Below are 24,472 nucleotides of genomic sequence, written 5' to 3' on the forward strand. Positions count from 1 at the left end.
TTTGGAGTTCTCCTTAAAGAAGTCCTTTACCTCATTTGTTAGTTGTATTCCTAGGTATTTGATTCTTCTTGTCACAATTGTGAATAGGAGCGCACTCTTGATTTGGCTCTCTGTCTGTTATTGGTGTATAGGAATGCTTGTGATTTCTGCACGTATCCTAAGACTTTGCGGAAGTTGCTTATCAGCTTATGGAGGGTTTGGGCTGAGACAATGGGGTCTTCTAAATATACAATCATGTCGTCTGCAAATAGAGACAATTTAACTTTCTCCTTTCCTAATTGAATATCCTTTATTTCTTTTTCTTGCCTAATTGCTCTGGCTAAAACTTCCAATACTATATTGAATAAGCATGGTGAGAGAGGGCATCCTTGTCTAGTGCCAGATTTCAAAGGGAATGCTTCCAGTTTTTGCCCATGCAGTATGCTATTGGCTGTGGGCCTGTCGTAAATAGCTTCTATTATTTTGTGATATGTTCCATTGATACCTAGTTTATTGAGAGTTTTTAGCATAAAGGGCTGTTGAATTTTGTCAAAGGCCTTCTCTGCATCTAGTGAGATAATCATGTGGTTTCTGTCTTTGGTTCTACTTATGTAGTAGATTCCGTTTGTGGACTTGAGTACATTGAACCAGCCTTGCATCCCCCAAATGAAGCCTACTTGATCGTGATGGATAAGCTTTTTGATGTGCTGTTGCAATCGGTTTACCCGTGTTTTATTGAAGATTTTTGCATCTATGTTCATCGTGGATATTGGCCTGAAGTTTTCTTTTTTTGTTAAGTCTCTGCCAGGTTTTGGTATCAGGATTATGTTGGTCTCATAAAATGAGTCGGGGAGGATTCCCTCTTTTTGGATTGTTTGGAATAGTTTCAGAAGGAGTGGTACCAGCTCCTCTTTGTATGTCTGGTAGCATTCAGCTATGAACCCATCTGGACCTGGACTTTTTTGGGGTGGTAGGCTATTAATTGCTGCCTCAACATCAGCTCTTGTTATTAGTCTATTCAGGGTTTCAACTTCTTCCTGGTTTAGTGTTGGGAGGGTGCAAGTGTCCAGGAGTTATTTATTTCTTCCACGTTTACTGATTTATGTGCATAGAGTTGTTTATAGTAATCCCTGATGGTAGTTTGTATTTCTGTGGGATCGGTGGTGATATCCCCTTTATCGTTTTTTATTTAATCTATTTGAGTCTTCTCTCTTTTCTTTTTTATTAATCTGGCTAGCAGTCTGTCTGTTTTGTTGATCTTTTCAAAAAACCAGCTCCTGGATTTATTGATGTTTTGAAGGGTTTTTTGTGTGTCTATCTCCTTTACTTCTGCTCTGATCTTCGTTATTTCTTGTCTTCTGCTGGCTTTTGAGTTTTTTTGATCTTGCTCCTCTAGCTCTTTCAATTTCAATGATAGGGTGTTGATTTTAGATTTTTCCTCACTTCTCATGTGGGCATTTATTGCTATAAATTTCCCTCTAGACACTGCTTTGAATGTGTCCCAGAGATTCTGGTACATTATGTCCTCGTTCTCATTGGTTTCGAAGAACATCTTTATTTCTGCCTTCATTTCATTGTTTATCCAGTTGACATTCAGGAGCCAGTTTTTCAGTTTCCATGAAGTTGTGCAGTTTTGAGTTAGTTTCTTAATCCTGAGATCTAATTTGATTGCGCTGTGGTCTAAGAGACTGTTTGTTATGATTTCTGTTATTTTGCATTTGCTGAGGAGTGATTTACTTCCAATTATGTGGTCAATTTTAGAGTAGGTGTGATGTGGTGCTAAGAAGAATGTATATTCTGCAGATTTGGGGTGGAGGGTTCTGTAGATGTCTATTAGGCTCACTTGTTCCAGTTCTGCATTCAAGTCCTGGATATCCTTGTTGGTTTTCTGTCTCGTTGATCTAATATTGACAGTGGAGTGTTAAAGTCTCCCACTATTATTGTGTGGGAGTCTAAGTCTCTTTGTAGGTCATTAACAATCTGCTTTATGTATCTGGGTGCTCCTGTATTGGGTGCATATATATTTAGTATAGTTAGCTCTTCTTGCTATATTGATCCTTTCACCATTATGTAACACCCTTCTTTGTCTCTTTTGATCTTTGTTGGTTTAAAGTCCATTTTATCAGAGATTAGAACTGCAATGCCTGCTCTTTTTTGCTCTCTATTTGCTTGGTAGATCTTCCATCCCTTTATTTTGAGTCTATGCATGTCTTTCCTTGTGAGATGGGTCTTCGGAATACAGCACACCAATGGGTCTTGACTTTTTACCCAGTTTGCCAGTCTGTGTCTTTTGATTGGGGCATTTAGGCCATTTACATTTAACGTTAATATTGTTATGTGTGAATTTGATCCTGCCATTTAGTTACTGGTTGTTTGTTTTGCCCATTGGTCGACACAGTTTCCTCATTATGTTGTTGTTCTTTACCATTTGGTTTGTTTTTGCAGTGGCTAGTACTGGATTTTTTTTTTTCCTGTGTTTAGTGCTTCCTTCAGGAGCTCTTGCAAGGCAGGTCTGGTGGCAGTGAAATCTCTCAGTAATTGCTTGTCCACAAAGGATTTTATATCTCCTTCACTTATGAAGCTTAGTTTGGCTGGATATGAGATTTTGGGTTGAAAGTTCTTTTCTTTAAGGATGTTGAATATTGGCCCCCACTCTATTCTGGCTTGCAGGGTTTCTGCTGAGAAATCTGCTGGGAGTCTGATGAGCTTTCCTTTGTGGGTGACCTGACCTTTCTTTCTGGCTTCCCTTAGCATTTTTTTCCTTCATTTCAACCCTGGTGAATCTGATGATTATGTGCCTTGGGGTTGCTCTTCTTGAGGAGTATCTCTGTGGGGTTCTTTGTATTTCCTGTATTTGAAAGTTGGCCTGCTTTGTTAGGTTGGGGAAGTTCTCCTGGAAAATATCCTGAAGACTGTTTTCCAGCTTGGAATCATTTTCCCCTCCTCTTCACATACACTGATCAAGCATAGATTAGGTCTTTTCACATAATCCCATATTTCTTGGAGGCTTTGTTCATTTCTTTTCACTCTTTTTTCCCTTTTCTTGCCTTCGCTTTTTATTTCATTGAGTTGATCTTCAATCTCTGATATCCTTTCTTCCGCTTGATCCATTCAGCTATTGAAACTTGTGTATCCTTCACTAAGTTCTCATGCTGTGTTTTTCAACTCCATTAAGTCGTTTATGTTCTTCTCTAGGCTGGTTGATTCTAGTTAGCATTTCGTCTAAGCTTTTTTCAAGGTTCTTAGTTTCTTTGCATTGGGTTAGAAAATGTTCTTTTAGCACAGAGAAGTTTGTTATTACCCATCTTCTGAAGCCTGCTTCTGTCAGCTCATCAAAATCATTTTCTGACCTGTTTTGTTGCCTTGCTGGTGAGTTGCTGTGATCTCTCCAGGGAGGAGAGGTGTTCTGGACTTTGATGTTTTTGTCCTTTTTGCACTGGTTTCTTCCAATCTTCGTGGCTTTATCAGTCTTTCATCTTTGAAGTTGGTGATTTCGAATGGGATCTCTGAGTGGACATCCTTTCTGTTAAAGTTGGGGTTATTTCTCCTGTATGAGGCTTTTTATTTTTTTTAATGCAGGTGTCAGCATGCCGCTTGAGATAGTCTGTCCATTGTCTACTATGGAGGCGCTGCTGGGCTGCCTCAGTCTCAGCCAGACTGCTGTTTATTCTTCCCGTTTCCACTTATGCTAATGGGATTAGCCCCGGCTTCCCAATGGCAGGCTTCTCTCCCTCTGCTGCACCTGCTGCTGCCGTATAGGGCTCTGTCTGATGTGTTAACTGCGAAACTCTCCCAGGAGAGGGATTCTGGTTGTTTGATGTTGGGGGTGGGGCCTGTCTGGCCCTATCCCCTTCCCCACTTTCAACTCTCCCTTCTGTGGGACAGGCAGTTCCTTCTCACAAGCTTTCTCAGTGTTAGACCAAGTCTCTGCCCTGGTCTACACTGACAAGGAACCGGTCTGATTGGGGCTGCTGGCCTGGGCTGTCACCTGGGTCTTCAACTCAGGGTGGTTCTCAGCCAGGTGGCATTTTCCTAGGCTGCATGCTGCCAAAGTCTCAGAGTGTAGCACTGTATATGATTCAGAGTAACAAGAAGATGACACTCCCCCCCAATCCTCCATGTCAGGTACACTTTCAAGGTGGCACAGTACCCCGCCTTGCCTCGGCTTGCCCTCTTTGGGCTGCTTTTGCTGCCTTTTTTTGGGTTAATCTCATTGTTCAACCAGTCCCTTTAGAACGAACCCAGTACCTCACTTGGAGATGCAGATACCTCTCTTGTTCTGTGTCTCACTCAGTGGGAGCTGCACTCTGGAGAAGCTCCCTTTCGCCATCTTGGTCTCCCTTGAGCTTTTTTTTTTTTTTTTTGTCTGAGTCTTGCTCTGTCGCCCAGGCTGGAGAGAGCAGGGGCACAATCTCAGCCCACTGTAACCTCTGCCTCCCGGGTTCAGGTGATTCTCATGCTTCAACCTCCCAAGTAGCTGGGATTACAGATGTGCACCACCACGCCTGGCTAATTTTCTTTGTATTTTTAGTAGAGACAGGGTTTCACCATGTTGGCCAGGCTGGTCTTGAACTCTTAACCGTGGATAACCCGCTCTCCTCAGCCTCCCAAAATGCTGTGATTCCAGATGTGAACCCTTTCATATATTTCTGAATGTCTTTGGTTTTATTTTATTTAGAATTTGAAACTGACCCATAATTTGTATATTCATGCAAGCAACATTTTTCTCAGGTTTTGACACTTGAATTATGCAGCTTCCCATTATTTTCTATGTATGGATCACTTAAAATCAGAATTATGTTTCTTTCAAAGGGGCTTTATTTATAAGAAAGCTTACAAGAGAAGAAAATCAAAATTCATTGTGTTATAAACTAGGGGCCATAAGACTAGGTCTCTCTGCAAGGCCAGATTTAGTTAAAGTTATCATTCGACTACTTTGCCATTTACAACAGTATTAACTTAGAATTAAAAATACAAAGAAACTTTTCTTTTGTAAAGTGGTCTTATTAATTACTTAGATTCTATGTGGAATCTGGTCTACATATTCACTTCTCTGGTTTGCAATCAAGAATGCATTCATAATGTGAGGGTTTAAACTGTAAAACTTTTGGAAGAAAGCCTCAAATTTGGGAGGGCAAAGATTTCTTGGGCAAGATACAAAAAGCACTAAGCATAACAGAAGAAAAATGATAAACTGAACTTCATTTAAAAAAGAACTGCTGCTCATCAAAAGACACAAATATCAGAATGGGAGGGTAAGCTATGGACTAGAAGGAAATATTCACAGTACAAACACCTATATATAGAGTGAATTTAAAACTCCATAATCAAAATAAAATAACAACCAATTTTTTTAATGGCCAAAACACTTGAACATATGCTTCTAAAATATATCCAAATAACTAATAAACATATGAACACCTATTCATATCATTACACATGAGGAAAATGAAGAGTGAAAACCATTATGAGAAAGTTTAGTACCTTCAGAGAATGGCTAAAATTAAAGAGGCTAACAATATCAAATGTTAGTAAAGATTCTCACTTATTATTGGTGGGAGTATAAAATAGTATAACTAGTTTCAAAAAACGTTTGGTAGTTTCTACAAATGTTAAACAATAGTAGCTTACTTTATGTCCCAGCAATTCCACTTCTAGTATACTATAAATCCAAACAAAATGAGTGCATGTGGCCAAAATAAGTTTTATACAAGAATGCCAATAATAGTTTTATGCACTGTAGCCAAATACTGGATGCAACTTAAATGACTATCAACAGGAAAATAGATAAAATAAATTGTCGTATATTTAAACAATGAAATATTACATGGCAACAATAAAGGAGCGACTGATACATGTAGCTATAAATTCAACATCCCCTCATCTACTCCTCTTTTCACCCAACATGGCCACATATCACCCCTGATATGACTTCTCTATTTTCTGTGTCTGTGAGCAAGTCTACTTCACAGCCCCTAAGGTGAATATTCCACCCTAGCCCAGATGATCATACAGAAATCCTTGCTTATATATGGTTTCACTCTCCCCTGGTTTCAGTTACCTGTGGTCAACCACATTCTAAAGAAAATATCGAATAGAAAAATCTAGGAATAAACAATTTATAAGGTTTTAATTGTGTATCATTCTGAGTAAAATGACGAAATCTTACACTATCCTACTTCATCCCACCCACAAGGTGAATTATCTCTTTGTCCAGCGTATCCATGCTGTAAATGCTACCCACCCATGAGTCACTTGGTAGCCAGCTCAGTTATCAGATCACCTGCCGAGGTATTTCAGCACTTGTGTTCACAGAACCCTTATTTAACACAATAATGGCCCATCATGAGAGAATAGTGATACTTGTGACTTGGATATGTCAAAAAGAAGCCATAAAGTGTTTCCTTTAAGTGAAAAGGTCAAAGTCCTTGACCTAAAAAAAGTATGCTCTCCCTCCACCAGGACACACGTTTACCTATGTAAGAAACCTGCACATCATGCACATGTATCTCAGAATTTAAAATAAAATAAATTAATATTAAAAAATCATATGCTGAGGTTGCTAGGATCAACAGTAAGAAAGAAATCTTCTGTTGGTAAAATTGTGAAGGAAGAATAAGCTTGTGCTAGTTCTGCTGTCACACTCAAGCTGCAAAAGTTATGACCACAGTGCAAGGCAAGTGCTTAGTTAAGATGGAAAATGTTTATATTTGTGAGTAGAAGACATAAGCAGAAACTTGTTCTGATTGATGGCGATTGGATTGAGTACTATCCTCAGTTTCAAGCATCCCGGGAGCCTTGAAACATATCCCCCATGGATAAAGGGGTACTATTGTATACATTCCAACAAACAGGCACCCACATATCATATTTCTCTAATGGGATTATTATGGAAAATTCCTTCTATGCTATCTGTCAAATAACAGTGACTTTATATACGTTCTCTTCCGGCCACAACTTTCTAACATTTTCTTTTCCTTTTACAACATGCCTGTGTTTCAAAATACCTCAGAATTGAAAAACACAAATACTACATTTTCAAAATAATTAAAATTTCACTTTTATATTTGAATAATATGAGGAATCTTCAAAAAGTTCATGCAAAATATGTATTTTTTTTAAGTTATGCATGGATTTCAAATTTTTTGCTCGAAAATAAACTCAAAGTAATGTATTATGACATGCTTGAACAGGACCTAGTTTGAAGCACTAAGAAGGATAACACATTGTTTTGAAAAGAGCCCCTATCGAAGCAACATGAATTCTGCTAAAATTGAAGCAAGAACAAACATCAAATTTGTAATAAAATTTGGGTGGAATAATGGTGAAATCATTGATGCTTTATGAAAAGTTTATGGGACAAGGCCCCCAAAGGAACCAGCAGTTTACAAATGGATAACTCATTTTAGAAAGGGATGACATGATGTTAAAGATGAAGCCCGCAGCAGCAGACCATCCAAATCAATTTGCAATGAAAAAAATGATCTTGCTCATGTCCTAATTAAAGAGGACCAACAAATAATAGCAGACCTGATATCCAACACCATCGATACTTCAGTTGGTTCAGCTTACACAACTCTAACTGAAAAATTCAAGTTGAGAAAACGCTCTACTTGATGGGTACCAAAACAATTACACCCAGATCAGCTGCAGGCAAGAACAGAGTTTTCAATGGAAAATTTTAAACAAGGGGATCAAGATCCTGAAGTATTTCTTCAAAGAATTGTGACATGAAATGAAACATGGCCTTACCAGTATGATTCTGAAGACAAGCACAATCAAAGCAACGGCTAGGAAAAGGTGGAAGTAACCTAGTCAAAGCAAAAACAGACTGGTCACGAGCAAAAGTCAGAGCAACAGTTTTTTTGGGGATAGCCAAGATGTTTTGCTTGAGGATTTTCAGAAGGGCCAAAGGACTATATTATCTGTTTATTATGAGACTGTTTTGAGAAAGTTAGCCAAAACTTTACCAGAAGAATGACTAGGACAGCTTCCCCAGAAAGTCCTTCTTCACTATGTCAATGCTTCTGCTTATTTCTGACTTCTTTTTGTTTCCTAACCTTAAAAACTCTTTAAAGAACACCCATTTTTCTTCACTTAATAATGTGAAAAAGACATTGATGTGGTTAAAATCCCAGGACCCTCAGTTCTTTAGTGACAGGCTAAATGGTTGGTATCAACACTTAAAAAAGTGTCTTAATTTGGGTGGAGGTTATGTTAAGAAGCAGTTGTTTTTATTTTTATCTTTTATTTCCATTTTTTCCACGAACTTTTTAAGGTTCCATCATACTAGCTCATATATACTGCTTACTGTCTGCCCAGCTCACTCACTCATGCTTGCTTTCTATTTTTTTCTCTCTCTCCACACACATATATATATACACACACATAGCTTCATACATCCCCCCTCTTTTCACATTTATTTAATCTTCACAACAACCCTGCAATGTAGGTACTATTATTAACACCTACATTGTGAGGAAGTTGAGGTATAGAATGACTATGAAACTTGCCCAACACTATACCGCTAGTAAGCATCAGAGCCAGGATACAAACAACTCTAAGTTACCACTCCAAATGTTTCACCCAAACTGTACAATCAAGCTATGGGAAATAAGAAAGACTCTGTCACACCTGCATAACAAGGCCATTTTTCTTTAAATCATAAATTTAAAATCCTAAATTATCAGAATAAGCTTTAAATATCTCATATTAACTCCCTGAAAAGGTTTTAACTGGATGTTTAGATAACATAAATATATACAATCACAGGACAATCCTATTTTTAAAAATGTGTTGTTGGTACATCTATTCTTAAGCTATGGATACCTGTATTTATTCAAAGATAAGCCTTAAAACTAAAAATCCAAATAAATATTTCCATTGACTGTATTCCAGGTGTTCATTATTTGTACCAATTATATTTTCTAAACATATTTTCTATTTTTTTATTATCTCAGGATACATTGTCACTAACATCCTCTTTATTCCATTTCTTTGTCACTTAGTTATTCTCTACTTCATTCATACAGTAAATACTTATTTTATACAAAGTATTCAACAAATATTTATTGAGTGCCTGCTATGTTAGGTTATATAAATAGATAGGAAAGACATTATATAACTTATAAGTTAAACTGTTTCCATAAATATACCGGTTACGAAGTATTGCAGCAACCAATTCCCCTCTATGCAGATGATCCATCACCTCTAAAAGTTGGATAATGACCTGTTCAGGAGGAAAAGAAGCCAATATTTACTACGAAGATTAATACTAGGATTTTTAAATTGTTCTGTTTTTATAACATTTTTATACATTCCATGGTTAATTTAAAGGCAAACTATATCCCCCTGTACTTAATGTTCATATTAAATCTTAAGAAAATTAAGAAATTGAATCTTTTTAAAAAAACTGAAAATAAAAATATCTACAAAATTTAATACTGTTGAATAAATTTCATGTGAAATCATTAACTAATGATTATCCATGGAAAAGCAACCAAGTGGAGTAGTCCCCTCCTTATCCATGGTTTGGCTTCCTGCAGTTCGTAAACTATTAAATGGAGCATTCTCAAAATAAACAATTTACATGTTTTTAAAGTGCACGCCATTCTGAGTGCAGGATAAAATCTCACACTATCCTGCTGCACCTCACCTGGGATGTTAATCATCCTTTTGTCCATCGTATCCATGATGTATATCCCACTCGCCTGCTAGCCACTTAGTAGCTGTCTCAGTTATCAAAACAACATAGTATGTATAGGGTTTGGTACTATCCACGGTTTCAGGCATCCACTGGGGGTCTTGGAACATACCACCTGCAGACAAGGGGGACTATTTATACAGGAAATTTGATTAAACTGAGAATCAGAAGGCCTAAGGAGTCTGTGTGAAGTTGGGTTACACAAGAGACGTTAAAAGGGGAGAGTTGAGGCAAATACATGCCACAGAGATACAGAGACAGCACTGATTTCCATGTTACCTGGGAGACTTGGGATCTGAGAAGCATATAAACAGGGAACACAATGTTGGAATTAGTTGCAAAAATATAAGCTAGAAAGGTATAATATGTTGAAATCCCAAAGACATAAAATAGGGGATAGAAATATTTTCTTGGCCTAGACTGAATTTTTGTTGTGGTGGTTATTTTTGTATGAGAAGAATAGATGAGTTTTGGTAAACTGAACTATATCTACAATATCTACATTTTAGTAATGCCAATGTATAGCACTGGAGAGGTAGCATATATTTTATGTATTTATTCTATTCGTTTCAAATATATTAGGAAGCAAAATGTGTATTTTACTTAAATGTCTCTTGTTAATAAAAACCAATTTATTACATTGGGAAAATAAAAATGCATAATATGCAATTTAGTTTGTTCATAAAGTTATGTTGGCTGGGCACGGTGGCTCATACCTATAATCCTAGCACTTTGAGAGGCAAGGATGGCAGATTGCTTCAGTCCAGGAGTTTGAGACCAGCCAGGGCAACATGACAAAATCCCATCTCTATAAAAATATAAAAATTAGCTGGGCATGGTGGTATGCACCTGTAGCCTCAGCTACTCAGGGGGCTGAGGTGGGAAGATCTCTTCAGCCCAGGAGGCAGGGTTTGCAGTGAGCTGAGATCACAGCACTGCACTCCAACCTGTGTGGTAGAGTGAGACCCTGTCTCAAAAATAATAATAATAACAAAATAAAAGAAGATAAAAAAAGTTATGTGAAGATCTAAAATAATTAAGCAGTCAGCGGGAGGGATTCTTTATTGTCAGCAGCCCCCAGCCAGCCTCTGAATTTAAGGAAAAGAATTAAAAGAGGAAAAGGTACTCTATTTATTGGGTCTTCATAATTCTAAAAAGGAAATAAATCAAAGGACAAGACATTATTTATGTTTATTTGTACAGTAATTTTTCTGCTTATAATTCTGTCATTGTAAGCAAAAAAACTGAGTAGGCTAAATGAAATTAATATTTTACAGCATCTCACATGAACTGACCTTTGATTTACCTTCTCTAAAACATGTTAAAGTGATGAGAGAATTTGAGATGTTAAAACTTTTTAATTATGTTTAGGCTACACAATTATTTAGAAGATGTTGAAAAGCGGAAAATCTGATTACTACTAGAAATCTGATAATGTAAAACTAAAAAATTCATACCCAGTTTCACTAACTGCATCTAGGATAAAACATACAGGTCCTGAAATTAGGTCTGCAAATTTTCTCTTAATCTCTGCTATGGTTTGAATGTGGCCCCCAAAAAGCATGTGTTATAAACTTGACCTCAATGCAGCAGTGTTGGGAGGTGGGGCCTAACAGGAGTTGTTTGGTCATGGGGGTACCACCCTCATGAAAGATTAATGCCATTATCATGGGAGTGGGCCCTTATAAAAAGACAAGTTCAAGTTCAGCCTCTTCTTGTGTGTTCTCTCTCTCTCTCTCCCCATCCCCCATTTGCCCTTCCAACTTCTGCCATGGGATGACACAGCAAGAAGTCCCTTGTCAGATGTCAGCCTCTTTATCTTGAACATCCTAGCTTCCAGAACTGTGAGAAATAAATTTCTGTTCATTAAAAATTAATCTCAAGTACTTTGTTATAGCATCACAAAACAGAATAACACAGTCATCTTGTTTCAACCAATCCCCCTACTGTGCCTGGATTTCTGAGTCTGGGACATTCTCATTCTCCAGAAAATAAACTCTTTGGTCTCCTGAGGAGCAGGGAGTAGGTGATTGGACATGAAACTACAGCCACTTATTATAAAGATTTTCAACAAATAACTCATGTATCCAATCTCATGACACATTCCTGCCTTCCACAAACCAGGTGCCCCCAAGTCTTAAAATATTAGGAGTTCTATAGGGAGAATTAGTTGGTTTCTCTCAGAAGGTCATATAGAGGAAGATGTAGAAGTTGAAACTTCCATTGCTCTAAGTTAGTTTCAACCTTACATCTATCAATGCTTCTACTCCTGTTCTCTTTGTCTTATTGAGTTCTTCCATTACCTTACTCTCACTTTCATGGAGTTAGGAAGGGAGAAGTAAACACATGTGATCAAATTTGTGTGGGATTTAATTTTAACTAAAATTTTTAGCCAGAGAATATATATGTTAAACATATATAAAGACGTGTGTGTGTGTGTGTGTATGACATAAACTTTAAAATTTTTAGCCACGAAATTAATATATATATTAAACACACACACACGTGTGTGTGTGTGTGTGTATGACATATATAGAGACAAATATATATTTGAAAATTAGCATGGCTCCAATATGGGGATGGAAGAGAGCTAGTCTAGAAATTTAGAGATCAGTTAAGAAAATTCTTGTACAGTTAAGAACTGAGATAAGAGCCCAGACAAGGTCTGTGGGGAGGGCCAAAGTGAACTAGGACTGATTGACTAAAAGATCATGAACAGATATTACAGGGATAAGGAGATCACAAACAAAATCACAAAATCTGTTTAAGTAACTGGGATGAAGATGAAGATATCAAGTGAGGTAGCACATAGATAAGTAAAAATATTGAAAAAAGAATAGTTTGATGTACACACATTTATGTACCATAGGACACACCAAACAGTGTCTAATAGAAAATTGAAAAGATTACATCTAGATTTAGATTGGAACTAGAAGGGTCAATGTAGGAATAATTAGCCAATTAAGTGACAAGTGAAGTGATGAGATTGGGAAATATTACTCAAGTGGAGGCAGTCAGAACAAGATGGTTGAATAGAAGCCTCAAGTGATCATTATCCTGTAGGAACACGAAATTGAACAACTATTCACACAAAAAAAGAACTTTCATAGCAACCAAAAATTAGGTGAATGATCACAATATCTGGTTTTAACATCATATTAAGGAAAGAGGCCCTGAAGATGGTAGAATATACAGCCCTTAATTGCCTACACCACCCCTCCCCCATCCCCTGGCAGTGGCAACATTGTGCAGAGAAAAAATGTGCACTAGAGGAGAGAGATGGCAGTAATAATGGGGCTTTCCATGGGAACTCAGTGCTACCCTGTCAGAGTAGAGAGCAACAAGGGGCAAAACTCAACTAACGACCATGGAGGGAGCATTTAGACCAGGCCTAGGAAGAGATAAATTATTTATCGTAATGCAATGATTAGAACCTGAGTTCCATCGAGCCCTGCTACCATGGGCTAAAGTGCTCTGGCATTCTAAATAAACTGAGAAGGCAGTCCAGGCCACTAGGACTGCAATTCCTAGGTGAGTCCTGGTGTTATACTGGGCTCGAAGCCAGTGTATATGGGGTACATGTGACCCAGTGAGATACAAGCTGCTGCATCTAAGGGGGTGCTTGTGTCAGCCCTCCCACAACCCAAGGCAGCAAAGTTCACAGCTACAGGAGAGACTCCTTCCTTCCACTTGAGGAGAGAAGGGAAAAAGATGATTTTTGTCTTGCAACTTGGATACCAGCTTACCTACAGTAGGATAGGGCGGCAGGCACAGTTCTGAAGCCCCCATTCCAGGCCCGAGTTCCCAGGTGACATTTCTAGTGACATCCTGAGCAAAAAGGAAACCTGCTGCCTTGAAGGGAAGGACCAGTCCTAAGCAAGATTCATCATCTGCTGATTAAAGGGCCCTTGGGTCCTGAAAAACCAGCAGTGATAGAGAGGCAGTGCTCACTGTGGGTTTTGGATGAGACTCAGGGCCATGCTGGCTTCATGTGTGACCCAGAACATTCCTAGATGTGGTAGCTATGGGAAGAGACTACAGTGGGGTAAAACACCAAGCAGGCTCCTATGGTCCCCAATTCCAGGCCTTGGATCCTGCATGGCATTTCTTGACCTGCCCTGGCCAGAGGGGAGCCCACTGTCCTGAAGAGAAAGACTCAGGACTGGCAGCATTCACCACAAGCTGACTGAGGAGCACTTGGGCCTTGGGTGAACATCAGTGGTATCTAGATAGTACTCACTGCAGCCTTGGGGTAAGGGTGGCCACAAGGAGAGGCTTCTCTGCTTAAGGAAAGGAGAGAGGAAAGTGGGAAGGACTTTGTCTTGCAACTTGAGTGCCAGCTCAGTAACAGTAGAATAGAGCACCAGGTAGATTCCTAAGGTTTCTGACTCTAGGCCTTGACTCCTGGGCAGCATCTCTGGACACATTCAGGGCCAGGGAGAGTTTGCCATGCTGAAGGGAAGGACACAAGCCTGGCTGGATCCACCGAATGCCAACTGTAGAGCACTTGGGCCTGGAATGAACGTAAGTGGTAGCCAGGAAGTGGTTATCATTAGCCTTAGGCAAGACCCAGGTCTGTGCTAGCATCAGGTTGGACCCAGTGCAGTTCAAGTGGTGGTTGCCACAGAGGTGCTGGTGTCACCTCTCCCTCAGCTCTAAACAGCTAAGATAGGAGAGAGAGAGAGAGAGAGAGAGAGAGAGAGAGAGAGAGAGAGAGGGGGACTCCATTTGTTTGGAAGAAAGTAAGGGAAGAGAACAAGAGTCTCTGCCTGGTAATCTGGATCTTAGCATAAACCACCAAGGCAGTATCTCCAAGAGTTTGCAAGAGCCACAGCGTTACTAGGTTTGGGATGCCCACTAATGAAAATATGGCTACAGTGACCAAAGACTTAGATCACAACACCCATGTCCCTTTAAATACTTGGAAAGCCTTCCCAAGAAGGATGGGTACAAACAAGTCCACACTGCAAAGATTACAATAAATACATAATTATTCAATGCCCAGACATCAATGAACATCTACAAGCATTGAGACCACCCAGGACACATGACCTCATCAAATAAACTAAATAAGGCACCAGAGGCCAGTCTTAGTAAGACAGGGATATTTCACATTTCAGATGAAGAATTCAAAATAGCCGTTTTGAGGAAGCTCTATGAAATTAAAGACAACACAGAGAAAGAATTCACAATCCTATCAGATGAGAGCTGAAAAATACAACTGATATACTGAAGAATGAGTCAGAGACCCTCAACAATAGAACTGATAAAGCATAAGAAAGAATCAGTGAGCTTGAAGACATGTTATTTGAAAATACACAGCCAGAGGAGACAAAAGAAAAAAGAATAAAAAAGAGTAAAATATACCTACAATATCTAGAAAATAGTCTCAAAAGGGCAAATTTAGGAGTTATTGGCCTTAAAGAAGTAGATGGAGAAATCAGGGTAGAAGTTTATTCAAAGGGATAATAACAGGGAACTTCTGAAACCTAGAGAATGACACCAGTATTCAAGTATAAGAAAGTTACAGAACACCAAGTAGATTTAGCTCAAAGGAGACTACCTCAAGGCATTTAATAATCAGACTCCCAAACAAGCAAAGCCCTGTCTCTACACTGAGGGCTAGGCATGGTGATTCACGACTATAATTCCAGCACTTCGGGAGGCTGAGGTGGGTGGATCACTTCAGGCCAGGAGTTTGAAACCAGCTGGCCAACATGGTGGAAACCCATCTCTACTAAAAATACAAAATAAAGTAGCTGGGAGTGGTAGTGCATGCCTGTAATCCCACCTACTCAGGAAGCTGATATAAGAATCACTTGAACCTGGAAGGCAGAGATTGTAGTGAGCTGTGATTGAGCCACGGCACTCCAGCCTGGGCAGCAGAGTGAGACTCTATCTCCAAAATAAAAATAAAAATAAAAACTATACAGAGATATCATCTAATCTCAGTTAAAATGGCTTTTATCCAAAAGACAGGAAATAACTAATAATGGAGAAGATGTGGATGAAAGGAAACCCTTGTCCACTGTTAGTGGGATGTAAATTAGTACAACCACTATGAAGAATAGTTTGGCAATCCCTCAATAAACTAAAAATAGAGCTACCATATGATCTAGCAATCCCACTGATAATTACAAGCCCCAAAGAAAGAAAACCTATGTATCAAAGAGGTATCTGCAATCCCATGTTTACTGCAGCACTATTCAATAGCCAAGATTTGGAAGCAACCTAAGTGTACATAAACAGATTAATGGATAAAGAAAATGTGGTACATATACACAACAGAGTACCATTAAATTACAAAAAGATTGCAATCTTGTCAATTGCAACAACATGGATAGAACTGGAGGACATTGTGTTAAGTGAAATAAGCCAGGCACAGAAAGACAAACTTCACATGTTCTCACTCATTTGTGGGAGCTAGAAATTAAAACAACTGAACTCATAGAGACAGATGGTAGAATGATGGCTGCTAGAGGCTGGAAAGGGCAGTTCATTAGGGAGGAGTGGGGATGGTTAATGGGTACAAAACTACAGTTAAATAGAATAAATAAGATCTACCATCTGATAGATCAGCAGGAGCAACTATAGTTAATAACGACTTAATTGTACATTTCAAAATAACTTAAAGAGTATAATTAGATTGTTTGTAACTCAAAGGATAAATGCTTGAGGGGATGGATACCCCATTCTCTACGATGTGCTTATTTCCCATTACATGTCTGTATCTAAACAGCTCATGTATCCCATAAACATATATACCTACTATGTACCCACAAAAATTATAAATAAAGAGCAAAAAATCAGTATATTTACCATGAGAAGGTGGAATCCCAAAGAAATGGAAGAAGACAAACTAGTAAGGAAAACAGAGAGAATGGTAGGAGGAAAACTATGAGAATTGTGAGATAAAAGCTAAAAAAGAAGAGTAGTTCAAGAGCATTCAACAGATTGAATACCAAGTAAGATACATCCACTTGATTTAACAATTGTAAAATGAGTGGTGACCTTTATCAAGAGCAGTTGCAATATCAGTGGAGAAAACCTTACTGCAGTGGCTTCAAAAATAAAACATAAATAAATAAATAATTTCAAGATCTTCTGAGGAATTCAAATATAGCAGGGAATTACTCTGGTGCAAAGATGGCCTTTCAAACAAGTAAGAGAAGGGGGAATGATTGAAGAAGTGATTTCAGGACAACGGGGTAGCCATTTGGTTGTGTTTATTTTCTTAAAAAGCAGAGGTTATATACTATTTCACTTGTTGCCCTCCAGAAGGATCAAAATTTAGAGGTAACAAAATAAAGCTGAAAGAGCACCAAAAGAAAACCTAAGCAAAATTATTTATAATCATGCAGTGAAGAAGGCAAGCAGCACCCGAATATCAGAAATCATAAAAGACTGTTCAATCTGATCATGGAAAAAAAAATTAAAACCCTGTACTTCAAATATGCCAAAGCCCCCAGGCAACTGATAAACTAGGAAAAATAATTCATAACACACATTGACAGGCAACCAAGGGCTACTTTTAATTTACACAAAATTAATGAAAACAATAAAATATAATGGTAAAGTAAGGAAATAATATAAGCAAGAACAACAGATAAAACAAATATTTGGTTGGTGCAAAAGTTATTGGCAATTGAATGCGACGAAGAGAATGAATCCAAGCTGGAAAATACTCTGCAGGATATTATCCAGGAAAACTTCCCCAACCTACGAAGGCAGGCAAACATTCAAGTCCAGGAAATACAGAGAACACCACAAAGATATTCGTCAAGAAGAGCAACCCCAAGGCACATAATCGTCAGATTCACCAGGGTCGAAATGCAGGAGAAAATACTAAGGGCAGCCAGAGAGAAAGGTCGGGTTACCCACAAAGGGAAGCCCATCAGACTCACAGCAGATCTCTCAGCAGAAACCCTACAAGCCAGAAGAGAATGGGGGCCAATATTCAACATCCTTAAAGAAAAGAACTTTCAACCCAGAATCTCCTATCCAGCCAAACTAAGCTTCATAAGTGAAGGAAAAATAAAATCCTTTGGGAACATGCAAGTACTCAGAGATTTCGTCACCACCAGGCCAGCTCTACAAGAGCTCCTGAAAGAGGCTCTACGCATATAAAGGAACAACAAGTACCAGCTCAACTAAAGGGCAAAACAGCCAGCTAGCACCAAAATGGCAGTATCAAATTCACACATAACAATATTAACCCTAAATGTAAATGGACTAAATGCCCCAATCAAAAGACACAGACTGACAAATTGGATAAAAAGACAAAACCCATCGGTGTGCTGTATCCAGGAAACCCACCTCACATGCAAGGATACACAAAGGCTCAAAATAAAGGGATGGAGGAAGATTTACCAAGCAAATGGAGAGCAAAAAAAAGCAGGAGTTGCAATTCTCATCTCAGATAAATTAGACTTTAAAGCAACAAAGATCATAAGAGACAAAGAGGGACATTACATAATGGTAAAAGGATCAATGCAACAAGAAGAGCTAACGATCCTAAATATATACGCACCCAATACAGGAGCACCCAGATACATAAGGCAAGTTCTTAATGACTTACAAAGGGACTTAGACTCCCACACAATAATAGTGGGAGACTTTAACACCCCATTGTCAACATTAGACAGATCAACCAGACAGAAAATTAACAAGGATATCCAGGACTTGAACTCAGACCTGGACCAAGCAAACCTAATAGACATTTACAGAACTCTCTACCCAAAATCCACAGAATATACATTCTTCTCAGCACCACATCACACCTACTCTAAAATTGACCACATAATTGGGAGTAAATCACTCCTCAGCAAATGCAAAAGAACGGAAATCGTAACAAACAGTCTCTCAGACCACAGTGCAATCAAGTTAGAACTGAGAATTCAAAAACTAACTCAGAACCGCACAGCTTCATGGAAACTGAACAACTTGCTCTTGAATGTTGACTGGATAAACAATGAAATGAAGGCAGAAATAAAGATGTTCTTCGAAACCAACGAGAATGAAGACACAACATACCAAAATCTCTGGGACACATTTAAAGCAGTATCTAGAGGAAAATATATAGCAATAAGTGCCCACATGAGAAGCAAGGAGAGATCAAAAATTGACGCCCTATCGTCAAAACTGAAAGAGTTAGAGGAGCAAGATCAAAAAAACTCAAAGTCTAGCAGAAGACAAGAAATAGCTAAGATCAGAGCAGAACTGAAGGAGATAGAGACACAAAAAACCCTTCAAAAAATCAATAAATCCAGGAGCTGGTTTTTTGAAAAGATCAACAAAATAGACAGACCACTAGCCAGATTAATAAAAAAGAAAAGAGAGAATAACCAAATTGATGCAATAAAAAACGATAAAGGGGATATCACCACAGATTCCACAGAAATTCAAACCATCATCAGAGATTATTACAAACAACTCTATGCACACAAACTAATAAACCTGGAAGAAATGGATAAATTCCTGGACACTTGCCTCCTGCCAAGCCTAAACCAGGAAGAAGCCGAAACCCTGAACAGACCCATAACAAGGTCTGAAGTTGAGGCAGCAATTAAGAGCTTACCACCCAAAAAAAGCCCAGGTCCAGATGGGTTCACAGCTGAATTCTACCAGACATACAAAGAGGAGCTGGTACCATTTCTTCTGAAACTATTCCAAACAATACAAAAAGAGGGAATTCTTCCCAAATCATTTTATGAGACCAACATCATCCTGATTCCAAAACCCAGCAGAGACTCAACAAGAAAAGAAAACTTCAGGCCAATATCCATGATGAACATAGATGCAAAAATCTTCAATAAAATACTGACAAGCCGATTGCAACAGCACATCAAAAAGCTTATCCACCATGATCAAGTAGGCTTCATCCCGGGGATGCAAGGCTGGTTCAACATACGCAAGTCTATAAACGTAATTCACCACATAAACAGAACCAAAGACAAAAACCACATGATTATCTCAATTGATGCAGAGAAGGCCTTTGACAAAATTCAACAGCCCTTTATGCTAAAAACACTCAGTAAGCTAGGTATCAATGGAACGTATCTCAAAACAATAAAAGCTATTTATGACAAACCAACAGCCAATATCATACTGAATGGGCAAAAACTGGAAGCATTCCCCTTGAAATGTGGCACCAGACAAGGATGCCTGCTCTCACCACTGCTATTCAATATAGTATTAGATGTTCTAGCCAGAGCAATCAGGCAAGAAAAGGAAATAAAGGGCATTCAAATAGGAAAGGAGGAAGTCAAATTGTCTCTATTTGCAGACGACATGATTGTATATCTAGAAGACCCCATCGTCTCAGCCCCAAACCTCCTGAAACTGATAAGTAAGTTCAGCAAAGTCTCAGGATACAAAATCAATGTGCAAAAATCACATGCATTCCTATACACCAGTAACAGACTTAAAGAGAGCCAAATCAAGAACAAACTTCCATTCACAATTGCCACAAAGAGAATAAAATACCTAGGAATACAACTAACAAGGAATGTAAAGGACCTCTTCAAGGAGAACTACAAGCCACTGCTCAACGAAATAAGAGAGGACACAAACAGATGGAGAAACATCCCATGTTCATGGTTAGGAAGAATCAATATCGTGAAAATGGCCATACTGCCCAAAGTAATTTACAGATTCAATGCTATCCCCATCAAGCTACCAATGACCTTCTTTGCAGAACTGGAAAAAACCACCTTAAACTTCATATGGAACCAAAAGAGAGCCCGCATAGCCAAGTCAATTCTAAGCAAAAAGAACAAAGCGGGGGGCATGACACTACCAGACTTCAAACTATACTACAAGGCTACAGTAATCAAAACAGCATGGTACTGGTACCAAAACAGCATGGTACTGGTACCAAAACAGAGATATAGACCAATGGAACAGAACAGAGGTCTCGGAGGCAACACAACATATCTACAACCATCTGATCTTTGACAAACCAGTCAAAAACAAGCAATGGGGAAAGGATTCCCTGTTCAATAAATGGTGTTGGGAAAGCTGGCTAGCCATGTGCAGAAAGCAGAAACTGGACCCCTTCCTGACACCTTACACTAAAATTAACTCCAGATGGATTAAAGACTTAAACATAAGACCTAACACCATAAAAACCCTAGAAGAAAATCTAGGCAAAACCATTCAGGACGTAGGTGTAGGCAAGGACTTCATGACCAAAACGCCAAACGCATTGACAACAAAAGCCAAAATAGACAAATGGGACCTAATCAAACTCCACAGCTTCTGCACAGCAAAAGAAACAATCATTAGAGTGAATCGGCAACCAACAGATTGGGAAAAAATTTTTGCAGTTTACCCATCTGACAAAGGGCTGATATCCGTAATTTACAAAGAACTAAAGCAGATTTACAAGAAAAAAACTAACAAGCCCATTCAAAAGTGGGCAAAGGATATGAACAGACACTTCTCAAAAGAAGACATACGTGAGGCCAACAAACATATGAAAAAATGCTCATCATCACTGGTCATCAGAGAAATGCAAATCAAAACTACACTGAGATACCATCTCACGCCGGTTAGAATGGCGATCATTAAAAAATCTGGAGACAACAGATGCTGGAAAGGATGTGGAGAAATAGGAACACTTTTGCACGGTTGGTGGGAGTGTAAATTAGTGCAACCATTGTGGAAGACAGTGTGGCGATTCCTCAAGGACCTAGAAATAGAAATTCCATTTGACCCAGCAATCCCATTACTGGGTATGTATCCAAAGGATTACAAATCGTTCTACTGTAAGGACACGTGTACACGAATGTTCATTGCAGCACTGTTTACAATAGCAAAGACCTGGAACCAACCCAAATGCCCATCGACGATAGACTGGATAGGGAAAATGTGGCACATATACACCATGGAATATTATGCAGCCATCAGAAACGATGAGTTTGGGTCCTTTGTAGGGACATGGATGAACCTGGAAACCATCATTCTCAGCAAACTGACAGAAGAGCAGAAGATCAAACACCGCATGTTCTCACTCATAGGCGGGTGTTGAACAATGAGAACACATGGACACAGGGAGGGGAGCACTACACACTGGGGTCAGTTGGGGGGAAATAGGGGAGGGAGGGTGGGGGGTGGGAAGCTGGGGAGAGATAGCAAGGGGAGAAATGCCAGATGTAGGTGATGGGGAGGAAGGCAGCAAATCACACTGCCACGTGTGTTCCTATGCAACAATTTTGCATGTTCTTCACATGTACCCCAAAATGTAAAATGCAATAAAATAAATAAATGGGAAAAAAAAATAAATAAAAAAATAAAAATAAAAATAAAAAAATAAAAAATAAAAAAAACTGCAATTAATGACAAAAACCACAATTACTTTCACAACAACCTTAATAGAAATTAAAAACAAATAAATAATATTTTAAATGGGGCACTGTTTTCACCTATGAATTCACACACATGTGCACGCACACGTGCAACACATAAAGCTTGTTTATAGCCTTTATTTGTGAGAAGGAATATAAGATGGAAGGGATGTTTACTTTTCATCCTGTACTTTTTTGCCCAATTTATCTCAAAATAAAAATATAAAAAGGATCTTGTAGAAAGAGTAAGAAGTGACCATGGGCTAGAAGGGAAACCAGGATGGTGTGGTAACCCAGAAGACAAAATAAGGTATTACATGAAGAAAAGAGTAATCAAGTGTGTAAGATGCTCCTTAGAGATTAAAAAGTGACAAATGACAACTTAGTGTGGTAACACAGAGGCAACTGGAGACCTTGTTAAGAGTGGGTTGTGTGGAGTGATGGAGATGAGCTGATTAGTGTGAGTTTAAGAATTAGAAGGAGAGAGGAAACAAGTACACACAACTCTTACATGGAGCGTTCCTTTAATAAAGAATAGAGAAATGGGTGGCAGTTGGATGAAACATGAGGTAGAAGTAGTTAATATTTTGTTTTATTTTGTTTTCATAATGGGAGATACTACAGCAGGTAAATATGAATAGCATTACATTAGACAAAAATGTAAACTGAAGAAGTTCAAATACACACATGTACACACATACACATACACACACACACATACACACAGATGTAGAAAAAAGACAAACATAATAATGGAAATGATAAATACCACATTTTGGACAGTAGTTCCCCCAGGAGAGGACAGTAGGAAAATGTAATTGAGGAAGGATGCTCCAGGAGCTTCACCTGTATCTTTTTTGTTGCAGATCTAAAACAAAAATGGCAAAATTTTGAGGTTTTATACAGCTGCATGGTGGTTACATGGACAAGTGTTATACTGTACTTTTCTGCATGTTTGGAATTTTCTATTAAAGAAGAAAAAAAAGTAGAAGATATTATTTCTGCCCTAAAGTCAGGACCATGTAGGTGAGCAGACAGGATATGGCATAGAAAGGCAAACATTTTTTTTTTTTAAAGAGCTTTCAAAGAAAAAAAAAAAAAACAGACAGAACAAAAATATAACCAGACAAGTATTGTAATTAAAAAGGCACACTTCCCCCTGGCCATGATACCCTGATGAATAAAAGGGAAACTAATCATTACTCAGAGCACACACCTAACAATGGCCTAATTGTAGTTTTGCCCTTAAAATATTCTATATGGCTCACCAGAAATAAAACTGACAAAACAGCTCATGATAGTTGAGATATCTTGCAGGAGTTCAAGCAATTTTATTTATTTAAGTAATTCATAAATCTAATATTTCTCAAGCACCTACCTTAGATAATATTTCTAATAAAGATTCCAGTTTATGACTTAGCATTTAATTAAAACCCACTGTATCACTCTTTCCTATTCTCTCCAAAAGCCAATAGCTTTAAAATAATCAGATTTGAAGATATCCTTAGCCAATTTCACACTACATAAGGTAAGCCCCACTTATGAACTAAACTGATGATATATAAAAGAAATTTTAGGAGTTTCTCTAACAGTCTGTCTTCAAATAAAATTTTGATAAGTACTGTGGTAAGAAAAGAAAGCTGACAGAAAGGATTAGTGAAAAATGCTAAACACGACAAAATCAAAAAACTGCAAAATCTAGAAAAACTGCACATAATTGCACTCCTCTAAATTAAGTTATGTATAGCAGCATCACAAAAAAATTAAAAATCATCTTGAAAATGCAAAATCTGAAGTTTAAAAAACAGAATTGTGTTCTTTAAAAAGTAGTTTGTTAGACAAAAGTTGATTTTTTTAAATGCCCCCAACCAAGTGTTAGACTATAGGATCATTTAGCTTATACTCCCCCCGACCTGTGGCACTAAAGAGGTCTTACCCTAAAATACCTGAGCACTAACTATTGCACTGGGGGGTGATTTTTCAATACAGTATATCTAAAAATTGATAGGTCTCTGTGGTATGCTCCCACATAAACACCCCTACCAAAATGTGAGAAACTATAAACAATAACAGTTGCACTATACTAAAGGTTGCAACTAAAGCCTATTTCAGAATGCACATTTTAAGTACATGATCAGGCTGCCTGGCTTCCCTTTGACCAGTATCTTATGTTACAACTAGGGGGTCCAGAGAAGTATGCTCACACCTACTTTTAGGTCTAAAGTCCTACCAAAAATCTGGACTCCCATCTTTCTTAAGTTGCTCTCTTTTCCTGGCCAAGTGCCAGGGTGGCTGACACACTCTTCTCAACAATTTCAGCTTCCCTGCTACACTCATTGAAGCAATCTGCACGTTACCACCATGCAGTCACTATTATTGTGCTTTCTGTTGGCTATAGGTATACATCATACACCATGTAGTTCCACTCCTTAATATCATTCCT

The 24,472-nt window shown here is 38.4% G+C and overlaps 1 protein-coding gene across 6 annotated transcripts in view; it reads right to left on the reverse strand.

Moving 5' to 3' along the window:
• The window catches only part of KLHL13 (kelch like family member 13), a 201,091-nt gene that overhangs the window by 114,142 nt on the left and 62,477 nt on the right, over positions 1-24,472 (reverse strand). For 2 of the 6 annotated variants that reach the window (XM_032258331.1, XM_032258322.1), the window contains exon 2: positions 9,135-9,208. The exons of 1 other annotated variant lie outside the window; for it this stretch is intronic. In XM_032258331.1, the coding sequence (XP_032114222.1) occupies positions 9,135-9,184 (50 nt within the window). In that variant the 5' untranslated portion in view covers positions 9,185-9,208. Of the gene's footprint in view, positions 1-9,134; positions 9,209-9,634; positions 10,217-24,472 lie in introns of those variants that run through there. 3 more of the 6 variants (XM_032258323.1, XM_032258330.1, XM_032258328.1) reach the window with 3 other exon arrangements.

The sequence above is a fragment of the Sapajus apella genome, unplaced genomic scaffold (assembly GCF_009761245.1).
Source record: "Sapajus apella isolate SASKATOON/1434 unplaced genomic scaffold, GSC_monkey_1.0 scaffold102, whole genome shotgun sequence".
Classification (NCBI taxonomy): domain Eukaryota; kingdom Metazoa; phylum Chordata; class Mammalia; order Primates; family Cebidae; genus Sapajus; species Sapajus apella.